This window comes from Pyrus communis, chromosome 14, assembly GCF_041283825.1.
Source record: "Pyrus communis isolate YQ-2024b chromosome 14, ASM4128382v1, whole genome shotgun sequence".
Classification (NCBI taxonomy): Eukaryota; Viridiplantae; Streptophyta; class Magnoliopsida; order Rosales; family Rosaceae; genus Pyrus; species Pyrus communis.
This window is the reverse complement of record NC_142578.1, coordinates 1500205-1524341: the sequence shown is the minus strand read 5'-3', so window position 1 is coordinate 1524341 and position 24137 is coordinate 1500205. Positions and strand designations below refer to the sequence as shown.

General features: G+C 35.3%; 3 protein-coding genes across 3 annotated transcripts; 1 reads left to right on the top strand and 2 right to left on the bottom strand.

Moving 5' to 3' along the window:
• Positions 1-5669: 5669 nt before the first annotated feature.
• On the top strand, positions 5670-6678 carry LOC137712666 (non-specific lipid transfer protein GPI-anchored 10-like). Its single transcript, XM_068451793.2, has 3 exons — positions 5670-6042; positions 6176-6265; positions 6359-6678. Exons 1-3 carry the CDS (start codon positions 5691-5693, stop codon positions 6508-6510), a joined length of 594 nt encoding a protein of 197 aa, XP_068307894.2. The 5' UTR covers positions 5670-5690; the 3' UTR covers positions 6511-6678.
• A 204-nt stretch (positions 6679-6882) lies between these two features.
• Positions 6883-8466, bottom strand: LOC137713398 (uncharacterized). The gene is made up of 2 exons (XM_068452689.2): positions 7937-8466; positions 6883-7262 (listed from the first exon to the last, which is right to left on the bottom strand). Exons 1-2 carry the CDS (start codon positions 8360-8362, stop codon positions 7089-7091), a joined length of 600 nt encoding a protein of 199 aa, XP_068308790.1. The 5' UTR covers positions 8363-8466; the 3' UTR covers positions 6883-7088.
• Positions 8467-19268: 10802 nt separating this feature from the next.
• Positions 19269-20614, bottom strand: LOC137712414 (uncharacterized). Its single transcript, XM_068451494.2, has one exon. It carries the CDS (start codon positions 20188-20190, stop codon positions 19450-19452), a length of 741 nt encoding a protein of 246 aa, XP_068307595.1. The 5' UTR covers positions 20191-20614; the 3' UTR covers positions 19269-19449.
• Positions 20615-24137: the final 3523 nt, after the last annotated feature.

Sequence of the window (24137 nt, the reverse complement as noted above, 5' to 3'; positions counted from 1 at the left end):
CTTCGCATGTCCCTTGTCGTGGGTTGCCGAAGGTACTCATTGGTGTAGAGGGCTTCAATTGCAGAGCAAAACCGCATCAGGGACTCCAGAACTGTTGTTTTTCCCATCCTTTCGATTTCATCCACTTGATCTGCAGATGCTCCATATGCAAGCATTTGTAAGGCAACCGTAATTTTTTGCTCAGGAAGAAGACCTAGAACATGAAAAGCATCCTCTTTTTGCACAAAATATGGATCATGGTTGCAAACATCACTCATGATTTTAGCGATTAAACTTCGTTGCATTCTAAAACGACGTCTAAAAACATGATCAGGGAAAACACTGTTGGGAATAAAATAATCTTCCAAGAGATCTTTACCTCGTCTTTCCCTTCTTCTATCTATGTTTGCCGCACGTCCGGGTTTGGCTATCTGACCCATAGCTTCCATGATACGGCGGGAATGTGAGGCCCTCTGCCTTCTATGGTGATCATCTTCATCATCCTCCATTGCGAAGGCCTCATCTCCACCTCCACCTTGGTCAAGATTGACCAATTCTTCCTGTTGTGCCAACAACCTTTTCTGCTGCTCTTGCAACTGTTTATACGCTCTCCTTGAAGAAGACATTGTAAGAACTCAAGATTTGAAAACGATAAAGAAGAATTCTGAGCTAAAAAAAAGGATTGAGTTTAGTGTGAGGATGGATGTAGGGATGTAGGGTTTATATGGACAAAAAAAAAAGAAGATGAGGTTCTGGACAATGTCACGTGGCACTACGTGATTGGTTGAAAATCTTAGCGGAAATCTATTCAAAAATTAGTACGTTCGGATAATGACACGTGGCGTGATGAGATTGGTTAAAAATCTTATCGAAATCTTGCCTAAATTATTGTAAATAGGAAGTGACACGTGGGTTGTCGGGATTGGTTGAAAATCTTAGCGGAAATCTATTCAAAAAATAGTACGTTCGGATAATGACACGTGGCGTGACGAGATTGGTTAAAAATATTATCGAAATCTTGCCTAAATTATTGTAAACAGGAAGTGACACGTGGGTTGTCAGGATTGGTTGAAAATCTTAGCGGAAATCTATTAAAAAAATAGTACGTTCGGATAATGACACGTGGCGTGACGAGATTGGTTAAAAATCCTATCCGAAATTATAACTATTTTTTTATTATTATTTTATAAAAAAATTATTTAATATTTTAAATGGACTGGGTGCCAGCGCATTTTGTAGGGGTGGAGATCGTTTGTGCCAGCGCATTTTTAGATTAGGTGCCAGCACATTTTTTTTGGGGTGGAGATGCTTTGGCCTATTACTGTTCATTGGGTCTATTACTGTTCAATTAAGTAGATAAATGGGCTGGGTGCTGGCGCAAAGTGGATAGGGGTGGAGTTGCTCTAAGTCGAAGACTAAATGAAATCACATGGATAATAAATGTAGTTTTGCCTCAAAGAAAACTACTCAGTCTCTCAATATAAACAAAATCATATGCACTTAACTTGAAGTGAAAGTAATGAACACCAAACTTGAACAGCCTCTCTAACCTCAAATTAAAACACACAGAAACATAAAGTAGTACAAGTTATCTTGCTCACTCCAACTCTGTAAAGAAAGATGATTCCAACAGTTTTGTTTTTTTTTTTTTTTTAAGCAAATCGATATTTTTACACTAAGAGAAAATGGAGTTCGGTTAAGCCACACAATTGATAACCTATTTTGGTATCGAATCCGTCATCCATAAGATTCGAACCTAAGATCTCTCACTTCCAGTAAAAAAGAATATCACCAGACCGTAGTACTGAATGACCTTATAACAGTTTTAATTACAAATTAATTAGGAGAGTCAAGATTATTGATGTGATTCTATACAAAAAGTTTCAACTTGGTTAGGGTATGATATGACATTATCCCAAGAACTGATCAAAGGCATATGCGGCGCCTGATCTCGAAGGTTTTCTTGATCGTTGGTGGCGGTGTTACTGTTGTCCATAAGCTCTTGTATTTCGAGTATCTCAACCCTGCGATTCGTCTTCTTCCTTATCTTGATCGCCACGTCCTGTGGGATAAATCTGCCACACACACTCACCCGGCACTCCTTCTTCTCTATCAAATGAGTCTCCAACTCTGAGCAACAAACTCAGTTTTTTTTAATGGATAATAATGGATTAGGGTGGTCGAGTTATACATAAGGCTTAGTAATTGGTCTACCATATATAGTAGCCATATTCTCTAAACCCACACAAAATAGTCAGAAACAACCAAGACATCAACAATCAAATTATATACATATTTGTGTACGAGTGTGACGAATTTTGGAGTTTTTTTTTTCTTTCTTCAATTGATATTACAACTTAATTCCCTCTAGCCAACTTTGCTAAGCCGAGTTTTGAGATTACAGAAAAGAACTGTTCTCACCTCGCATATCGAGAATTGCTCTCCTTACTTTTCTGTAACAACCACTGCAGTCCATATGGATTCGCATCAGCATGTAGCAGAACTAAACATGCATGATCAACATAAGATCACACAGATGGTAACTAAGTTTAGAAACTAATGAAGTTCTCACCCCCAAAATAAAAGGAAAATTAGGTTCACATCATTCTTTTTGTTATTCCATTGATTAAAATCCTATTCATTTTGAATTTTTGATCAAGGTCCTTGGGTATTAATAACATCATTAATTATTTGAATAATAAAATATTTTTATTTTTAAATATATTCCTTTAGTGTTAAATTACGTATATTTATATTTATGGCTAAATTTTTTTATCATATATTTTTATTTTTAGTTTGTACCTATTTTTAATATGCAAATATTTTTTAATTTGTACAAATTTTCTTTTCATTTTTAATTTGTACCCATATATTAGTTTCTTTTTGTGCCCTTATTTTTTAAAGTTTTATTTGTGTTTGTACCCATGTGTATACCGTCACGTGACATTGTATATTTAATCAATGATAGAAAAATTACATATGGTATATTTATGTTTTATGCCTAAACTTTGTATCATATATTTATATTTTTAGTTTGTACCCACTTTTAATTTGCAACATTTTTGTTTTTTAATTTGTAGTATTTTCTTTTTAGTTTTATTTTGTACCCATGTATTAATTTCTTTTAGAACCTATATTTTTAAAAATTCATTTGTACTCATATTTTTTAATCTTTTATCTGTACCCTAATTTGTTTATAATGTACTCATTCTTCTTTATTAATATACCACTTTGTTATATGTGAAATGTACCAATTTTTTTAACACTATGGATACATTCTTTTGCCATTTCTTATTTCTTATTTTTACATAGTTTTTATCCATTTATTCAATCAAAATGTTTGAATTTTTTTATTGTAACCGTTTCTAATAGTATTATAATGAGGGGTTTTCAATTTATAGGATTATAAATCTCATAAAATATCAAACAGTCAAAACTATAAAAATATAAATATTAATAGTAACATAATAAGGTGTACAAAGTCAAGTGACATTGATCAAACTTTGAATACTATTAAGGTTTTAATTAAAGAATGTTAAAGATTAGGGATCGCATTCAAAGTATCTCCAAAATAAATATCAATTGAAACGTTCCTTATCTGTCATTAAATCGTAATGAGAGAGAGAGAGAGAGAGAGAGAGAGAGAGAGAGATGTACTGTTGCTGCTGAATCCAAAACTGTCGAATGGACGACGAAAAATAGTGATATGAAAAGGTAATGATGCAATGTGATAATATAGAAAACGAAAAAGGATCAATCATCCATGAGCTGGTTATATTCATTCTATTGATTCATTAAGTCATGGCTGTTCATCTTGGAATCTGATTCTTCCCACGCAAAGATATTTATATGTGCGTGTGTGTGTATACATATATGCTGGCAATGTGGTTAGATTTTTTCATTATATTCTTGACTTCTTTGCATTGTTTTAGTACTTCTCACATGCACTAAGCTTAGAGCATAATTACTTTCTTGCTTTCAGAGGCGCAAATAATTATATATGCCATTAGAAAAGCATCACCTTTTTTTTTTTTTTTTTTAAGTACATCGACATTTTTACACTAGAGAGATGAAGTGTTCGGTTAAGTCACACAATGGGCAACTTAATTTGGTATCGAATTCATCATCCACGAGATTCAAACTTAAGACCTCTCACTTTCAAGTAAAGATGAATATCTTTATACCATAGTATTAAGTGGCAAAATCATCACCTTTCTGAATACACCTTTTTAACAAATGCATGGCAAATGCCTTAATCCAGGTGAAAATATGGAAAGTTAAGTTGACACTAATTGAGAACTTCTTTTTGCGATTTCCAATTGTCTCTTTACCGTTTTCTTGCCTTTGGAAATAAGGAAAGGCCAATATAAGAAATGGCTGTATAGGCTTGTTTTTCAACGTAATCATAATGATGCTTTTGAGTTATATCTAATTGTATGTTAAAAAATTCTAGGCTGCTTGTAGGGAACCTATTAATAATGGGAATCAAAGAATTAGTAGTTTTGTTTCCACCCAAAATGGAAATGGAAGGTTTATTATGAACTCATAATTATAATCTAAAGATCAAGTCGGTTTCATGATTATAAGTTCATATTATATAAGATTAGACTCAAAATATATACATATTCTAATTATGAGCAGCCGTATTGGAGCCTATTTTAATAGGTACCATACCATGTTTACCTATGAATCCTAAGCTGTTACATACCATTTAGGATTAAGAAAACATGTAACCATACCTTCTTTTTACATACGTATCTCGTTATTTAGGATAATCTACTTGGATGTTATTGAGTAATGTTACGCTTACTACATATTTGCACAATCATTTTGTACCCTCTTTTTAATAAAAGTAAGATGCACAGTAATACATATGAGTTATATCTTTATTTGAGAGATATTACAAATATACGGTAAGAATAATATTTCGATGTTATTATAGTAACACCACCTCAGCCAACATTACAGATATGTCGAATGTACCGCTCAGTTAATTTCTCCACTGTGGCTGCAGGCAAGTTGTTTGTGGCGGCAGCGACAACGTTCTGCCATTGCAAAATAGGAATTAAAGTTATGCTTACTGTTTGTTCTTTTAATCTATTGGGCCTGTCTACTTGTTCCAATTTGTTGTGGGCTCTTTACTTATAATGTTTATTGGGCTGGCTGACTTTACCTAAATGTACAATTTTTTTTTTAAAATCTAAAAAGTATTGGAAAAATGCGAAGGATATAATTATTTTTCTTAATTGATCGAATTGAGTTAATTTTGCCTTTTTTCCATGAAGAGGGTTTGTTTTATATGATTTGGAGTGGCGAAATATTAGCTTGCAAAGACATAAGCAAAATTTTGAGGTCAATTTACAAAGTTTATTTGGAAGTTACAATTGCCACTTCAATAAAATGATAATGTCATTTTCAATGTGTAATTTTTTTCTTAAGAATGTAAACTAACATTATTGAATTGTCAATAACAGTTTTTTTTTTTTTTGTTAATCTTTGAAGTTGAATGTACAAGTTAGTGTTGTACCTTTGGAAAAGAGAACAAGAAGTGCGTGTAGCAACTGACACTAAGACAGCAAGAAGTGCATGCAGAGAATAGCACACACCATACATGTAGAAGAAACTCATCACATCCAAAACATGCACAATTCATCTATTTAATTTACACCTTAATTGGTAACTTTCTAACTCTTCTACATAAGAACACAATAATGGCTTCCTCTAACAGCTGTCTGCTTCAAAATCATTTCGCCATTTCCTCTCTGACTCTACTCCTCTCTCTCATTTCCCTTCCGCCATCCGTCCTCTCACAAAACCCTACCATTGCGCAATGCACCACACAGCTTCTTCCGCTGGCCGCTTGTGCACCATTTGTGCAAGGCAGTGCCATGTCACCTGCACAATCATGCTGTGTCAACCTCAAGCTGCTATATAGCCAGCAGCCAGAGTGCCTTTGCCTTTTGCTCAATGGCACTACTTTGAGCGCCTTCCCTATTAACACAACTCGCGCTCTCCAGCTTCCCGTTGTTTGCAGCCTTCAAGTCGACATCTCTACTTGTCCAGGTAACTTCTGATTTCGAAGAAAAATAGGGATTTGTGACGATTCTGATCCAAATCTGTTCGCTGTTCTTTATTATTGTGTAATAATTTACATTAATTTATATTAATCTAATCTTTTTCAACGTTTTCGCTGCAGGGGTGCCTGTGCCTCGTAGTTCACCTAGTTCTCAAGATCCCACCCTTGGGAATAACACCAGCTCGTCTGCTGCTAATTCTACAATTGCTGGTACGCAAAAATAAAAATATCCAATTGTTACACTCCCTCTAATTACGTAATAATACCTCTTGAATTCTGACATGGTATTTTTTCGGATGTCAGCCACTCCAATGCCTCAAACGGCACCAATCCCCACCACGATGGGGTTGAGGTTTGGGAGAACTACAAATGCCGGTACCAAATTGAAGATGGGAAGTTATCTTGCAGTGGCTTTCGCCGTGGCAGGTTTTCCAGTGACCGGCGTTCTATTTTAAATATGATAATATTTATACCACCAGATTAATATATTGATGGCTTTTTATGTTGGGGTTAGAGATTTTACTAATTACTTAGGGCCGAGAATTTATTCCGTTACGGTTTTATAGATACCATCGAACTTCTATTGATTTGAATAAAAACAGTGGTGACTGTCAAATTATATATGGCCTCTCGGCTTACTTAGGTTTATGTTTCAGTGTCATGGAACCGTTTTTCGATGGTGCAAACCAGAGACGACAGACAGGCCTACAGTGAGGAGAGGTTAGGCCATGTTACCGGAAGTATACACCCGTGTGTACTGAGAGATGTAGACACACGTGTATACACCCAGTGACATGCACAAGTTTTCTCTACTTCAAACAGATAAATCCACAAAAAAGGCTATCTTTGACAATTTGCTAAACATCGTACAGGATACTAAAATGAAATTCAGAAAAACAGATGTTTAGACATGGCAAGTCACCTTACAAACAGAGATATTTACGTATGACAGAATGTTTGTTTTCCTAGGATTGTATCATGACATCATGTATTCAGATGCTTCAGATGTACGTAAGGTCATTTTATTAAGAAACTATTCCAAACTAGGAGCCACTTCAGTCGGGTTGGATTCGAAGACATCCTGGTTGGATGCCTCCGGTTCTTCCAAAAACTCCCGAGACTGAAACGAATCTTTGTAGACTGGAGTCTCCTTGAAATCAGTTGCTCCTTCATTGTAAGAAGTAGCAGCAACTAAGCAAGCAATAAGCTGGGAAATACAAAACAAACAAACGGGGGGTCAAACATTAGCCTTCAATTTGTAAATAACACAAGTGCGAGAGAAATTTACATAAAAATGGAATGTCACAATTACGGTATTTCAATTTATCATGTATTGCTGTGTATTTTAACTTATCCACATGACGGTGTATTGACTTAGAATACCATTATTTGTATGCAAGGGGATGCGGGGTATGTAGTATTCACTTATGAGCTAGACTTCCCTAGACTTGTTCATAAAACTTGACTAAACAGTTTTGGTAACCGTTATGATCTTCAAACTTGAACCGTCCATTTGGTCGATATATATGAACCGCTAAACGATTTTCAATCTAAATGTGTTTTTTTACTTGTGATTTAGTAAATGACAGGTTACGGTTGTGATATCAGTAAAGTGTTGTAAACACAATTTGGATGGACAACGAAGTACACTTTGAAATGCACTTAACTATTTATTTATTTATTTTATTTAAGAATCATTCTAGCAAAAGAATTAATCAAATTTCTAATCATTTAGTTGATTCATAAGCATTCATTAAAATCTGAATTATTACTGAAACCGTCGATAATTTGTTCGATACATCCGAATGACTGAACATAAACACCCAACGTAAATTAGGGATCAAAATTGATGAACGAATTAACAAAGAGCAGTGAACATACCGCAAAGCCAATACCAAAAGCCCACAAGTACTCCACAAAGAATCCAAGCCAATCCCATTTTTCACCTTCCCAGAAGCAAGGCTCATCCCCCGGAAGCTTAGGCAAGAAATACCCATCATCAACGTTTCCCACAACCCCACCACCTACGTTTTCAATCTCAGCCGTCCGTTGCGACCCCATCATGTCTTGTTCTTGGTCTCTGGTAGTTGTGGTGCTCTTCCTGTTCTTGCCGTCGGTCCTCCCAGTTCTGGAAGTAAACCTCTTGGCTGAAACCACGTAGAGGGCTCTTCTGGAGGAGGAAGGAAAGAGGAGGTGGCGTTGAAAGGAAAGGTTGGTGTAGGGGTACTGTCTGGTGGTGGTGGAGCTGCTGTAGAGGACTCTTGCTCCGCCAGTGGAACTTCCACTGTTGGCTATGGTAAGAGCCATGAGGGGAGGAGAGTGAGAGTCTCTGTGTTCGTAGCAGCACAAAGCTAAATGAGCAAGGTGGAAATATCTCTTCAGTATGTGTGGATGGGATGGGGAGATGCTAATGGAAGTTTTTCCATAAACTTGACCCGAATTGTTTCCATATTGGACCATCGGGTCCATCCTTTAATAAACTATTTACATCACATGAGCCCAAGCAGTGAAGTGGTGTTGTTTCTTTTCTCATATTTTTTTATTCAAACATATTTTACATTCGGATGTCGTAGATTATATAAGGATATTTTATGCTAAGAGGTAGGAGATTTGGTTTAAGTTGCATAATAATTCACTTACAAGTAAAAAGAAAATTTATTAGACTGTAATGTTACCGCCAACCAATTTTCTAGCTCTTATTTATGATAAAGAAAAATAAGTATTTCTAGTTATCCAAAATGATGAAGGTTGGAAGGTTTTTTTTGTATTTTCTATGAACAAAATATATTATCTATACTAAGGGATGGAGAGTAGGCTAAGCTTTACAGTGATCTAGCAATAAAATGTCAAAGACTTTGTATTTGATAGATAAACCCTTTAGCGTTTGTCTCTAACTACTACAGCTTAGTTGTATTAATTTTGATTTGTAAATGAGAAGTTTAAGGTTCGATTCTTGCCAAAAACGAATTCAAACCAAATTAATATGATTAGACCATTGTGATGTTTATCTCAAGTAAATCACCCTTCTTCCTATGGGAGGCAAATCTCCTTTATTTATATGTATATATTGTAGCCCTGAACCTGAACTTATAATTGGATCGGATGTTATTGGATTTTTAACTCAAAGTGAATGGCATTAAAATGTGCAGATAAAAAAAATCCTACTTATGAGTTACGACTTGACACATCCCGATCGAAATCAAGGCGTGCTGACCATCACGTGAGAGTGACGTAACCATGTGCACAATGCGGAAGCAATATTGATATAGAGAAATGCGAATAAATAAAAACCAAGTTACCGGCAATACTAGCTAAGAAAAGGTGCTAGTGCGAGATTAAGTGTGAAATACACAACCAGAGTATAAGTAACCTAGGTGCAGTCCAATAGGACAAGTACTAATTAAACAACACCCAAAGGTGATCCTACACTTGTGAATTCTGTCAGAACCTTCGCTGGAAACCTCGTAAGCCACCAATGATAACTCCTCTTAGAACCTGGAGAGGCGTAAAACATAAAGTGTGAGTGGGCAAAGACAAAGCTTTTCAAAACCATTACATTTCTCAAATGTTCTAACCCCTCGCCGTAAAACCTGTATAATTTCCCAGAAAATAGAATATATATATATATATATATATATATATATATTTGTATCTCAAAACCATGCTCAACAAGCTTTAATCATAAATATGTCATGCCAAATATCTCAATACGACAGAATAAGTAACTCAGGTAAAATAGATCAATGAGAAATAACATATCAGTCGGATCCACCTAAAGTGGCATGTACGACTGAACTTCTAGCTCATACATCATGCCTGCACATGAGTCGAAACCACCTATAGTGGTCTGTACGACAGGACTAGGTATAAATAAATACGCTTTAGTGCTACGATCACGTGAAGACTGTGCAAATAATCGCGGGTCACCTACGAGTCGGAACCACCTATAGTGGTCTGTACGACAGGACTGTGCACCTAACTTGGATCCAAGATGAGCATATGGTGGGGAGGTGAACATCATGTGAAGGACTGTGTCCTAACTTTGGGCGAGAGCATTAACACTGGGGTGCAGGTTTATGAGCTCTCAACACATCTCACGTAATCATCAATTTACATAAACAATCTACAACTCACCTAGTACTTACCTAAGTGTACACATCGTCAAATCATAAATATATGCAACTACTAATGCATAAGTAAAATAGGCATACACTTTGCATGACATTTCAACAAAATTCATTTAAATCGATTTTCTGGGAAAAATCTTAAGTATATAGGCATATGCGGAAAACCAAAAGCCCACTCACTGGTATGTGGAAAGGTCGTAACCCCCAAACCTCGATTGACTACACTCGTCCTGAGGATAGGTCTCACCTATATGCGAAACAACTATAAAAACGTTAATTTAAAGCACATAAACAAAACTAGCTAATAACTTCTCATACATTGCTCAAATGAGGTGTTTGAATATATCAACGTGATCTACTTAACACCACGAACATCCCCATATTTTTAGAAAAAATTTTCCGACCACTCATGCGCCGACCAAGGCACGGCCAGACGCGCCCCCACGTACGGCCATGTGCCTGACACGCCTAACAGAAAAGTTAACGCCGTAAGGAATATTCCGTCAACTTTGATGGAATATTCTCTTTTCTTCTCCGATGAACCACCGGCTGCCGTTGCTGTCGTCGGAAACTGGAAAAATATTCAAAACTTCATATCTCACTCAATTTTCAACCAAAATTCATGAAATTTTCATCAAAATGAAGCTTAGGATGAGGAGAACACATTCTTACCAATTTCAAGACCTACAATCCCCGAAATCTCGCCGGAGAACCCTCGATAATCCGACCAAAATTGAAACTCACCAAACTCAACTTCCCGACGTCCAAAACATCTATTTTTCTTCTCCGAGCTTCGTGAAGATGTTCTAAAGCTCCCTAGAAGCTTAAAAACTTCTAAAAAATTTACGATCACGATTGCATGAACAGTACCTAAATCGGAGCTCGCGAGAAACTAGGGTTTTTGAATGTTTCACGTCCAACCAAAGGTATGGATCGACTTCTGACCTTGCAAGGAGTTCAAAAACACCAACAACGATCTCGATCTGTGACTGGAAAGATTGGTTTGAGGTTTTTCCGTACAATTGTACCGAAATGGGAGAAAATCCGAGAGAGAGGGTCAACGGGAAAATGGTTTGTGTGTGTGTGATGTCCAGCTGAGTCACCAACCAAAAACAAATAAAAATAAAACCTAACTCCAAGTTCCTAATTGGTTCCCAAATGATAGGACTTAGCATAAATGGTCCACGTCCAAAGTAAAACCACACGACACCACAAACATTCAAGGGTACTTTAGGAATTTCACGCCATTGATACAAATATTTCGGGACGGGCTGTCACACAACTGACCTTAGATTTAGTTACCCTTTTTAGATTGATTTACTCTTAAAAAAGGGTAACCAAATCACCATGAATTTCACTACTAAATTATAGCTTAAATTTATTGTTATAAAAAAACCCAACAATTTGTGTGCATATCACCAAAAACGTTATCTTTCAAACACTTCGACGGCGACCAGTAAAGCTATTGGCTCTCTTCTGGATGAGAGAGGATCCTCATCGGATTCTTTTTGTGAGGATTTCGGGGATCCTCCGTTCATCGTACATTATGCTGTCAGTTTTCGTTAGGTATTGTTTATATTCAATTTTAAATAAAAATAAATTACAATGATTTCTGACTGCACGATATACAATGAACGAATATGATTTGAGGATCCTCGGGATCCTCACTCCTTCTAGATGGTCTTCATAACCCTTTATCCCTTTGATATGTAGCACATCTTACGTCTCATATGTCAAAACCAAATACCTATTAGAAACAATATGTGGCAAACTAATTACCACCTATTCCCTATTTCGTAATCTAAAATTGTAATTGATAACAAATATAATGTATATTTCGGCTAATGACATTTTAATTAATCAACAATGTAGCGATCACATTCCTTTAGACCATCTCTGACACATCCCGATCCGGAATGTCCACTAGGACCCCAAATCGAGCTGTGTTGGCCGACACCTGGAAGGTGACGAAGCCATAAAGTGTGATAGTGTATAAAATGTGAATAAATTTGAACCTAACAGTGTCTAAATACCAGAGTGCGCTACGAGTGGGAGCGAGCCCATTTCACACGCGATGTCAGAGCATAAGTAAAGTACAGTAATGTGGGTAAGAATCATACCCTTAAAAGTAGCCACCAATACTAAGATTAGCCATATATCCTTGTCGATACGAACTCAGCAGTTAAAACCTGAAGGGGGTACAAAACAAAAAGTGTGAGTAAACAGTAAAACCAAGCTTCCAAAAACTATTACATTTCTATCAGTAATAACCCTTCACTGTAATTCCCTTATCGTTTTCTATAGGACAGTACAACACACACACACACACATATATATATATATATATCCACCTATGCTAAAAAATGGCCAAAACCACGAGTATGCCATGTCTATAGACTCTACAATGCATTAACAAGTAGGCCAAATGAACTTAATCAATATAAAATGATACATCAGCCAGAATCACTTAACGTGACTCGTACGACTGTACTCATCTCATCAATCAATACTAACATATAAGTCAGGAGTCATCTCTAGTGACTTATACGACTTATCCATATCTCATCAAGTATCCCTGCACACGAGTCGGAACCACCTCTGGTGGTCTGTACGACAGGACTGGATGTAAATAAGTACGCTCAAGTGCTACGATCACGTGAAGACTGGGCAAATAATCGCGGGTCACCTACGAGTCGGAACCACCTATAATGGTTTGTACAACAGGCATGTGCACCTACCTTGAGTCCAAGGTGAGCGTAAGGTGCGGGAGGTGAACATCACGTGAAGGACTGTGCCCTGACCACGGGCTGGAGCACTAATACCGGGGTGCAGGTATCTATATCTCATCAATCAATACTAGCATACAAGTCGGGAGTTACCTATAATGACCTGTACGACTTAATCTATAGCTCATTAAACATCCCTGCACACGAGTCGGAACCACCTCTAATGGTCTGTACGACAGAACTGGGTGTAAATAAGTACGCTTAAGTGCTACGATCACGTGAAGACTAGGCGAATAATCGCGGGTCACCTACGAGTCGGAACCACCTATAGTGGTCTGTACGACAAGCCTGTGCATCTACCTTGAGTCCAAGGTGAGCGTAAGGTGCGGGAGGTGAACATCACGTGAAGGACTGTGCCCTGGCCACGAGCGGGAGCACTAACACCGGGGTGCAGGTTTATGAGCTCTCAATGCATCTCAATATAACATGTGCAACTCATGGCAACCAGTACGACAGTATCGGAGTTGCCTAACACATAAATGTAGTCATGCTATAACGCAATCGATTCAACTAATACCATAAACTCACCTGAACTTACCTGGGTGTCCTACATTCACATTTGCACTTGAAAGCATTCCCAATAATTATATGCAAGTAATATACATATGGATATACCATGATGCAATCTAATACTCAACCATGTCGTAGCATCTTCAATTATAAACAATAAGGTGTGAAGTGTACAATCAATAACGCCCTACTCCCGAACTACTTATTTTCAGGGATAATTATCCATGACAACCCAATTAACACTAATTTAACTAACTAATTCACAAAACTAAAACTTGCCCTTACCAATTTCCTTCGCATTACTCAATTTCTCAAATAAGGCTTTTGTCTCAATTATATTATGGCTGCATCTAACGTCTCGTTAGACTACTTACGTACCCTAAACATGGATCAAGCCATTCGTAGTTCATATAGTACTTCAAGCTTTCACAATAATTATATATGAAAGTAATATACCTAATCAATTTAAAAGTGTCGATAGAACTCTCAATAATATGTACGATAAAAAGGAAAATATCCACTCACCTGGAGTCCACGCTATGATTCTCTAGCGCACGAATCGAGGCGTCCTAAATGATTGGTCCTTGTGACCCATTATCAAATCACATCTCAGAACTCTTATCCGTAGAATACGTAATTCACATAAAACACAACCTCAATGACATTCTAAAATAGTTTGAGACCCATTGACCACAAATCAACAGTCGATCAAAGATCGACGGTAGGGTCTACAACCCTGTATAACTTGACCCGGAAGATCCGCATATCAGATTTCCAATCCGCAACTCCCAACGATCCACAATATGTTTCTAGAATAACATATTAAAGTTTCATTACGATCCAATGGTCAGATCTCCGCCAATTGCCTAAAACAAGTGGCCGTGAACATTTGTTTTACTAACTTACAAATCCAATTCAGGAAGATCCGTAAGTCCCGATCCATAAATTCCTATGATCTTTAAATATTACATATTATAATGTATCCAATTTTGGTGACGATCCAATGGTCGGATCGTCGATTCATATTTTTATCAAGTAACGTATCGTAACGAATTTAGGTTCCAACGATCAACCTACATCATTCAAATGACAAAACTGAATTCAAGACATTCGACATAGCCTAAAAATAGCATTGGCGGCTCACTGGCCACGCGCCGCCGCACGCGCCACTGCGGGTGGCGGTCGACTGCCCCGACTTGCCGAAAAATCCAACTATTTCCAAAAATTCTCAAACTTCACAAAAATGAAGATCTCAGTGAGTGGAGCAACTTTCATACCTGCCATGAAGTTCAAAAGTGGACGGAAGATGATCAATTTTTCCCATAAAGCTGGCGGGTGCCTAAAACTTCCCAATGTCGATTCGTCTTCTACAGTGGTCCAACGGGGTCAAGGTTGGTTGGGTTTTGCTCCTAGGATGATGGGCTACAAAGCCCAAGTGGTGGCATCGGCCATCACTTTGCCGATTTGCCGGAAAATCAAAAAGGGTGCTTGGAGCACCGTGAGAACCGCCAACTTTCGTGGCCTCAAACCGCCACATACTGTGGTTAATCAAGGTAGTTCTTGGGTGGGTTTTGTAGAGGGGAATGATAGCTTCAAGATGTTGGTGGTGGCATCGAAAAATTCCATCGGAGTTGGCCGGAATCGGCCTTGGAAAATGGGTGGTCACATAGGTCGAGCACGGGTGCACGGGAAGATTTCACATATTTTTTTTTTTCTTCTTTCTTTCTGATTGGCTGCAGGCTTTCCTCCTCTCTTCTAATTGGTTCCTTGTCCCTTTAATTTAATTGGTCTACTAATCTCACAAGGTGGGAATTCAAATATTTAAATAACCAATTTCAAACGTCCATAACCATACCGTTATAATCCGGACTCGCAAATGGCTTTCGCCTATGCGTTCACACCAACAAGTACTACGAGAATATGTTAAAAGAATAAGTCATACGTCTCTCTAGACGATGGTCAACATAAGTCAAAATCTTTATCTCTATGGCATTTTCGTAAATTCACGTTTTTAAAATAAAATAAAAACGTAAAATTTGGAACGGGTTGTCACAATCTCCAACCCTTGGGTTAAAACCTAAAATTTTTTGCCCAGAAAATTTGGGTTTTAACCCAGAAATAGCTTTTTTTCTCCAATCTTTTAGGCTAATTTTTTTCTCAAGGTAACTTTTTAAAAAGAAAACATTATGTAGACTATCCTAATTTAATTTTATGAACATTTTAACCATAAAATATTTAGATTCCGACAAATATTGAAAAATCACTAATGAAACTTGTGAAACACTATGAAAGAATATGAAACACATAAAAGAATTTTTTTTTTTTTTAATTACTTTAGCCGTTGGATTTAAATTTGGACCTTTAGATATTTTTTTTACCATTGGATTTCATCAAATTAGATCTTAACCGTTGGATTCAATGAATTTATAAATATAAAACTAAAAAAATATATACATATATGTTGTACCAACCCCACTAACCCAGGGGGAATCCTGGGCTAAATTTGGTGTCACATCCCGGCCCAGGCCCCATCGCATCCTGGGCTCGACTCCACCGTAGCACAATATTGTTCGCTTTGGGCCCCGACTATGCCCTCACAGTTTTGTTTCTGGGAACTCACACGAGAACTTCCAGTGGGTCACCCATCTTGAGATTGCTCTCGCACGAACTCGCTTAACTTCAAAATTCCGACGAACTCCGAAGCTAGTGAGTTCCCAAAAGGCCTCGTGCTAGGTAGAGATGTGAATGTACATATAAGGCATAGAGGATCCACTTCCCTTGACGATGTAGGATGTCATAATCCACCCCCCTTAGGGGCCCAACGTCCTCGTCAGCACACTTCTGACCAGGGATTGGCTCTGATACCAAATTGTCACATCCCGGGCTCGACTCCATTGTAGCACGATATTGTCCGCTTTGGGCCCCGACCACGCCCTCACGATTTTGTTTTTGGGAACTCACACGAGAACTTCTCAGTGGGTCACCCATCATAAAAGAATATGAAACACATGAAAGAATATGAAACACATAAAAGATTTTTTTTTTTATTACTTTAGCCGTTGGATTTGAATTTGGACCGTTAGATATTTTTTTTACTGTTGGATTTCATCAAATTAGATCTTAACCGTTTGCTTCAATGAATTTATAAATATAAGACTAAAAAATATATACATATATGGTGTACCAGCCTCACTAATCCAGGGAGAAATCTTGGGCTAAATTTGTCCTAGAAAAGAGTTTTGAGTTTTAACTCATATTTGACTCAAGAGTTTTAACTCATAATTGAAAATTTGCTATAAAATTAATTGGTAATACAAAGAGTAGTCAAACTATTTAACACATACAAGATTTTTGGGGTTTTTTTAACTTTAATCCTTCAAGAAGTTTGAAATTTAAAATAAACCTAGTGTTAGATTACATATTAATTATAATCACTTGATGTGTCCTTAATTCAAAATAATTAATGTACATTTTATTTAATGTCTCCCATTAAATATTTAAATTTATTAACATATAAAAATTTAAATTTATTAACATACACTATTTAATTTATTTTTTTGACCAAAAACGAGTTTTTTAATTTATTAATTTTATTTAACATTCTTCAAACTTGAAAGACTTAATTAATTTACCTAAATGTTAGTATCGAAATGTGTGTACCGCAATATATTATATTAAACTAATGTATTTAAATGTATGTACCGAAATATATGCACCAAAATGTATTATATTCAATTAATGTACCTAAATATGTGTACCGAAATGTATGCACTAAAATGTTAGTACCGAAATGTAATATATGAAATTAATGTACCTAAATGTTTATATCGAAATGTATGTACCGAAATGTGTGTACCTAAATATGTGTACCGAAATGTATTATAATGAATTTAATGTACATAAATGAAGAAGACAAAGTATATCGAAATATATTATATAACAAAAATTTGTTTATCTAAAAGTTTACAACAAAAATATTACGATAAATGAAATGAAAATGAAAATTATAATGAAATAAAATCAATACATTAAAAATTAAGAAGAAAAAGAGAAATAATTAAAATATAATTAAAATATAATTAATAAATGAGGTTATTAATGTATCAAGAAACTAAAATTAGATTTTGATCTTACTTATGGTTTTAATCTAAAAGTCATTTCTACCCAGGATTAAAATGAAGTTTTCTACAGATTTTTTTGTCCGATGTGAGATTCATTCTAAATAACTTATAATATTGTGACTGAATTATTTGGATAGAAAAACTTAAAGAAAACCATAATAAACTGATGTAAAAATCCAACATTTTGATTTCCATATATTTAATTTGTTCTTCTTTGATTTGTTGGCAAGCAACCAAAAGATATGAAATATATATCATCATTGTGTTTCAAAAGAATACTAACAGTTCATTGACAGAAACTTGCACTTCGATTCAATAATCATAACTTTATAAGTAAAGAATCATGAGTGTGGAATCCCTTAACCAGTCATTAAAAAGAAAATTACTGTTATCCACCATCTATTTTAACTTTTCATACACTTTTTATTAATTTTTATTTTTGATAATTTTCAATTTATTCGATTTAATGCTGGAATTGAAAAAAAATGTATGAAAGAGGTGTGTGAATAATACCGCATAATAAAATTACTAAAGCCACACGTATCTCATTTATGGAAATTGATATATAATCAACGACCTCCATTACTACTTTCATCTGCACTGTTTCAGTGATATGTGCCTTTCAGCTGTGTGCTGTGGAACAAAGAAATCATGAAAACGATAGCAAAACCATTAACTCTTCAAATCGAAGGATCTACCCGGCCACCATCCTTCCCTCCTGTTTTTGAATCACACACCATAAATTCTATGTTTCACAGTCAACCAATAAGTAATAATAAGCCATAATAACAGTGGCGGAACTAACATGGAAGTTTTGGTTGCACTTGACCCCAAAAACTTCAAAAACCACATGCATGTTCGTTTATATATCGTATTTGACCCTATAAACTAATAACCATATAGTCATGCTGATTCATGTAAACTAAGTTGTATGGCAATATGTCATTGGTTAGTCAATTGGATTGAGTTAGTTAGGAGGAAGTTGTTATAAAGGGTAATTGAGTCATTATGTAATGAGATATTAGCTATTATAAATAGCTGATGTAGCAGTCATTTGGCATTGGATTGTATTTCATTTACTCTTCGAAATATACGGAGCTCTCTTCTTCTTTATTCTTTCTACCATTGTTCTATACTCTGAGGGTATCATAGTTTCATAGGTTAACTAAATTACAACTTTCTCCTTCTACTTCTTCTATTTTCTTCTATCATATTTATCTTCATTTTTCTCTTCTAGTATGAAATACTTTAGTTGTAAAGCGTTGATAGTTTTCAACATCTCTATAGTATTCTGCATCGACAAGCATATCTACAAATAATAATCGTTGTTAACATATATTGGCACAAACTTTCAGCATAGGTTGACAGGAATTGACAGGTGTACTAAGTGCTCAACGAAATGATCCGATAAAATTTTTGTGTGGATATTATAATCCTATTATTTAAAAATTATGTCCACGCCACTCAATCAATAACATACCATTTTAGTATCAAAATCATTACAAATATATAACTTTCTGCATTCGTATGCAAACTAAGAACTCATCTAAAAAAATAATCCAAGTGGAGACTGAGGGTCACTCATGCGCAGTAAAGATTGAAACGATTTTTTGTTAAATTAAGATATTTTGATGAACATGTATAAACAAATTTTAAACCAGGTAACATCTTACAGAAACAAATGAAAATATTTTTTTTTTTTGTTCAATTCACAGTTTTCTTTTCCTTTACTTTGCTTTCTGTCGAGTTTTACAACCTATCATATGCACATCTGCATGTCTAACACGTAAAATGAAACAAAACCCCATTTTACGCATGCAGCGGTCTCCGGCATGCAGCCAGAAACGTTTCTACAAAGCCGAAAGGGACTCGGTTCGCCACGAAACATCCGCAACGCCGCCGCCCGGGTAATCAAACAAACCGTCTAAAGCCAGGTACTCCACCCCATCAATATAATTGTTATTAGCAAATTCAGAGTCGCCACCGATTCCGAAGTCGAACGAGTCGTAACTCGGAATCATGTCGTTCTCGAACCCTACCATGCCATCCAATTCAACGGCCTCGGAGCCACTCGTGGTGAAATCAGCAGCCTCGATTTTTCCCTCCTCACTTGCTCCATTGGTCGGTGGAAGACCAAGCTCGTCGTCAGAAGCTTCCAGAAGGTAACCAAGTTCCGGCTGCGTCGACTGGCCTGAAGCTGACGTGGCTTCAGATGCGGGAAATGCCGGAACTTGTATCTCTTCCTCGAAGCTCTTAATCACCGAGTCAAGGCCTTGAATCTCCGGGACGGCGTCAGAGTCGTCCAGGATGTTTAGTAGGTCGTCTTGTATCAGCTTGACCTCTGCCGAGCCCATCCCCAACTCGTCCGAGTCACCTCGGTCGGGAGTCTGAGTCAACGACTCGCCCGAGTTAACATCCAAGTTGTTCGATTCCTCTCCGGTGGTGCCCGACTCGTGGGAGCTGGCAACCGAGTTGCTCGAGTCAACTCGGACAAGTTTTGACAGGGGTTGGGTATGGTTGGTTTCTGAGGAGTCCGAGTTCTCCGAGTCATCTCGGGCTCGCTTCCTATTGCGGTTCCTGGTGTTATCCATTTTGTACACCAATGAGAAAATAGAAGAGTGGGTTTTGGGTTTGGTTCCAAAGGGGCACAAGCAAAACCCAAATCTAGAATTGTCTTTTCTGTATGGAGAGAGAGAGAGAGACACACCGAGTAAAAAAAGGTAGGGGTACAATATTAGGGTTTTGGGAGAAAAAGTGGTGGTAGGCAAGTACAATCAGTAAGGGGTTAGAGGTGGTATATATAGTTGGACAAGGAGGCAAATATTAGTTAAATGTTTTCTGTAGAGAAGGAAAGTTGTTTGGGAGATGGGAAAAAGATAGCGGGGGGGAGAGAAAAGTTGGGATGGTGGATGAGAAATGGAGAGAATTAGCAAATTCTTTGGGGACCTCAAGAAAGAAAAGAGGGTTGCAAAAAGCAAATGGTATTTTGAAAACTTGAAGAATGAGTGAGAGAGTTGAATTGTGGAAAGGATTTATATATAAATAATGGAGACGGAAATAAGGGATTGGATTTGGCATTCAAATTTAATAATGGAAGAAAACCGAGAGTTGCGGGCACCGCGAAGGAATGGAAGCCCCTCACGCAAGTCTTGCACTTTTTTTAAATAAAAAAAGTCACTTCTTTTATTCTTATTTATTTTGTCAACATATTTTTATGTTTGCCAACTTTTTGTTATATCTCCATCACAGAAGGTTGGTTACGAATTTTAGATTCATATTTTATTTGGTAAGTTTTGTATTCGAGTGGACACGGTGAATTATATGATGGTGATCAGAAAGACACGGAAAGACGATTTAAGTCTTCCGATTTTTAAAATGGTGAATTGTCAGTTACCAGCTGGTCCCTTGAAAGAACTTTTTATTAGCTCTACAAAAAAACTTTTTTAGGTATTTTTATTTTAATATATTTTCTGTTATGTAAATTAACTATATTTAATTAGGAAAACTAATGAAAGGGATTTGAAAACTTTGAATTTTAATGATAAGGACAAAATAAAGGGTAAATTGAATGGTACCATGATTGACTTTTTAGTGTAAAAATATGATTTTTCGTTAAAATTCCCTATTTAATTTTGAAATATGGGGTACGTTGAGGACCCACGGAGTTGGGTGAAATCATGTGTTTGGTTTTGATTTTTCATATTTTTGTTTAGGATTGGATGGGAATGGCGATGAGGATCTTTGGCTTAGCTGTCTTTGTTTGTTCTTGACGATTTCTTGCTTCCTTTTTTTTTTTAATTTTTTAATTATTTATTTTATTTGCGTAATGATAGTCTTGTTATAGTAAAACCTTCATCAAAATCAAGTGCTTTACTTGATAAGTTCTTTTTTTGAAGTCAAAATTCAAGAACACAATCAATGTTTAAACATTTTCATTAATTAACTGTTCACGCTGTCAATCAGTCAATGCCAATAGTTTTTGGGTTATTTTATCAATGGTTTTAAGATTACTATTGCTTAAGGAGAGTTTATCCTTTTATGTTATTCCATAATTTTGTTAGTACGTCTCTTATTTTGGTTGATAACAAGAAAATAATAGTTTTAAGATTACTATTGGTTAGGAGAGTTTATCCTTTTATGTTATTCCATAATTTTGTTAGTACTTCTCTTATTTTGGTTGATAACAAGATAAAACACACATGGATGTATGATAACTCTATTAAAAAACAACAAGAAAAAACAAATTTAGGTTAGTTATAAACGTATTCGTGTCATAGTCGTTTTAACGTATATAACACGATCGAAAAACTATTTATTTGAAAATGACGCACTTTAACACAATACTTATTTAACTCACACATGACGTATACAAATTCATACAAGTTATACAACACCATATAACTCATTTAAATTAAAGGTGAAACAATAGATTAAACTTGTTTTATTGAATGTGAACATTATTTATTGCGGGTAGTATTTTTCTATCATATTTTTTTTCGAGTAATATGTTTAATAATTAATTAGGTCATCTACATATATAAAACGAGAACGATAAAAAACGAAACATTTAAAATGCAACAAAAATGCCTCTTCTTTATTAAAGCTTTCGTAAAAGACAATTTAAATAATAAGAGACAAAATAATAATTCAAAACAGTTTAAATTTTGAGTGAAATTATACATTAAAAAATAAAAAGAAACCCACGTAGTGGATGGTCAATAGTGGCTTCATTTTTTTAATATTTGTTAATAACAAAATATAATTCAAGTATTAAATTTTGAAATCCAAAAAAGAATTTAATGTCAAAGTGCCAATTGCTACACAGGTATGCGTGTGGCAAGAGGTTATATGAACCCTAATTGTATTCGTGTTGACAAACATTCAATCCGTGAACAAGAATTCCACCCTTAAAACAATCATCTCCCATTCCAACTTTCTCTCTGAAAAGAAAAACGTCGAAAAAATCTAGGATTCTAAAAACAAAAAATTGATAAACCTGAATTGAGAAGCGACTTCTTCAACATCTGCATAAAATTGGGGTATTTATACCTCTTTTCAGTGTCTTTAAATTTGGCAACGATCCTCTCTTTATAGTATTTCGTTTCGTTAAATAAAGAATATGGAAGAATGATACATTAGAATGCAAATTACCAAAACTAGAGCTTTAACCTAAATTTGATTTAGTGCCAACTTTTAAATGCAATTTTAAAAAACAAAAAGACTGAATAGTAAATCTCAAAATAAAGAATGTGGAAGAATGATATATTTGCTTTTTTTTTAGGAACTGTTATTATCACTTCAAAATTTTCGTTTGACACTCATCATAAGTTTTTTTTTTTTTTTTTTCCTAATTATAGAATGTTTAAAGTGCAAAATGAGATTTTTAGAATTCCAACAACAATTCCCTTCTTTTTTTTGTTTTTAATTTGAGTCAGTTTAGCAAAATAAAAAGGACCGTTGATGTCTACGTTATTCCTCTATTTAAATCTACAAAATGCAATTTGTGAATTGGGAAATGCTGGTCCTTCTTTATTAGCACTTCAATCTAAAATTTGACTATGTTAATCCCACTGTTTTTATTCTTTGTAAACTTAAATTTAATTAAAGTTTTAATGTGCTAGTTGAATACACGTTATATAAGTAGAAATGAGAATATAAGTTAAGAAGGTTTAGCACTCTTCTTGTGAATAATCTGCTTCTAACTGTAAACTGTCACCTTATATGTATGTTGGATTAGAGAGTTTCAAATACCAACTAATTTTAGTTTTAATACATAAAAACACTTTTTTTAAGAAGATTAGTAATGAAATATTTAAGCACTACAAAGTTAACCATTTTTTAAGAAGATTAATAATGAACTATTTGATCACTACACAAATAACATGTTATTTTTAGTATTATATTTTAGTGGTATTTCTTTTCACTTATAAGTAAGATATCTTATGTTTAATTATTAACAAAAGCGAATTTGAACCACATTATTGCTAATCCATTGTGAGACTAAGGCTACCCCCTCTTTTTTAATATAAATAATATCGTTTGTTAAAAAAAATGCACAAATAACATTACGTAGTCAATCAACATAATTGAGATTTTTCATTATGCTCGAAATACAAACACATCATTCTATATCATTATATAAATAGAAGGATATTTCAAAAAAAAATACTTATCTACTTATATAATAACATATTACGTACCGCTCTGATATCGTGACTAAAGATATAAAGTAATAACTGATAAGTATGAATAGGCTGAATCCGTGAGTATTCATTTCCTTCATGAGAAAAATCAAAAACTTGCTAAACGTTGAAATCGAGAAAAAGAAAAGGGTAAGGCTGACGTAATTTTGAAAAACTAAGTAAAATGAAAATTAATAAAAAGAATTTAAAAATTTTGAATTTTAATAATAATAACAAAATAAAAAATAAAATAAATACTACCAAGATTAGCTTTAATGTAAAAATATAAAATTTTTCGTTAAAATCCTCTTCAACAAGACGAAAAACACGTCTTCACCATCACACATTGCATCTGC

Excerpts from the sequence above, each read along its gene's own strand:
- LOC137712666 (XM_068451793.2), top strand. The coding sequence starts at position 5,691 with ATGGCTTCCTCTAACAGCTGTCTGCTTCAAAATCATTTCGCCATTTCC. Across the intron at positions 6,043-6,175 it reads CGACATCTCTACTTGTCCAG|GGGTGCCTGTGCCTCGTAGT; the intron begins GTAACTTCTGAT and ends TTTTCGCTGCAG. Across the intron at positions 6,266-6,358 it reads TGCTAATTCTACAATTGCTG|CCACTCCAATGCCTCAAACG; the intron begins GTACGCAAAAAT and ends TTCGGATGTCAG.
- LOC137713398 (XM_068452689.2), bottom strand. The coding sequence starts at position 8,362 with ATGGCTCTTACCATAGCCAACAGTGGAAGTTCCACTGGCGGAGCAAGA. Across the intron at positions 7,263-7,936 it reads CTTTTGGTATTGGCTTTGCG|CTTATTGCTTGCTTAGTTGC; the intron begins GTATGTTCACTG and ends TGTATTTCCCAG.
- LOC137712414 (XM_068451494.2), bottom strand. The coding sequence starts at position 20,190 with ATGGATAACACCAGGAACCGCAATAGGAAGCGAGCCCGAGATGACTCG.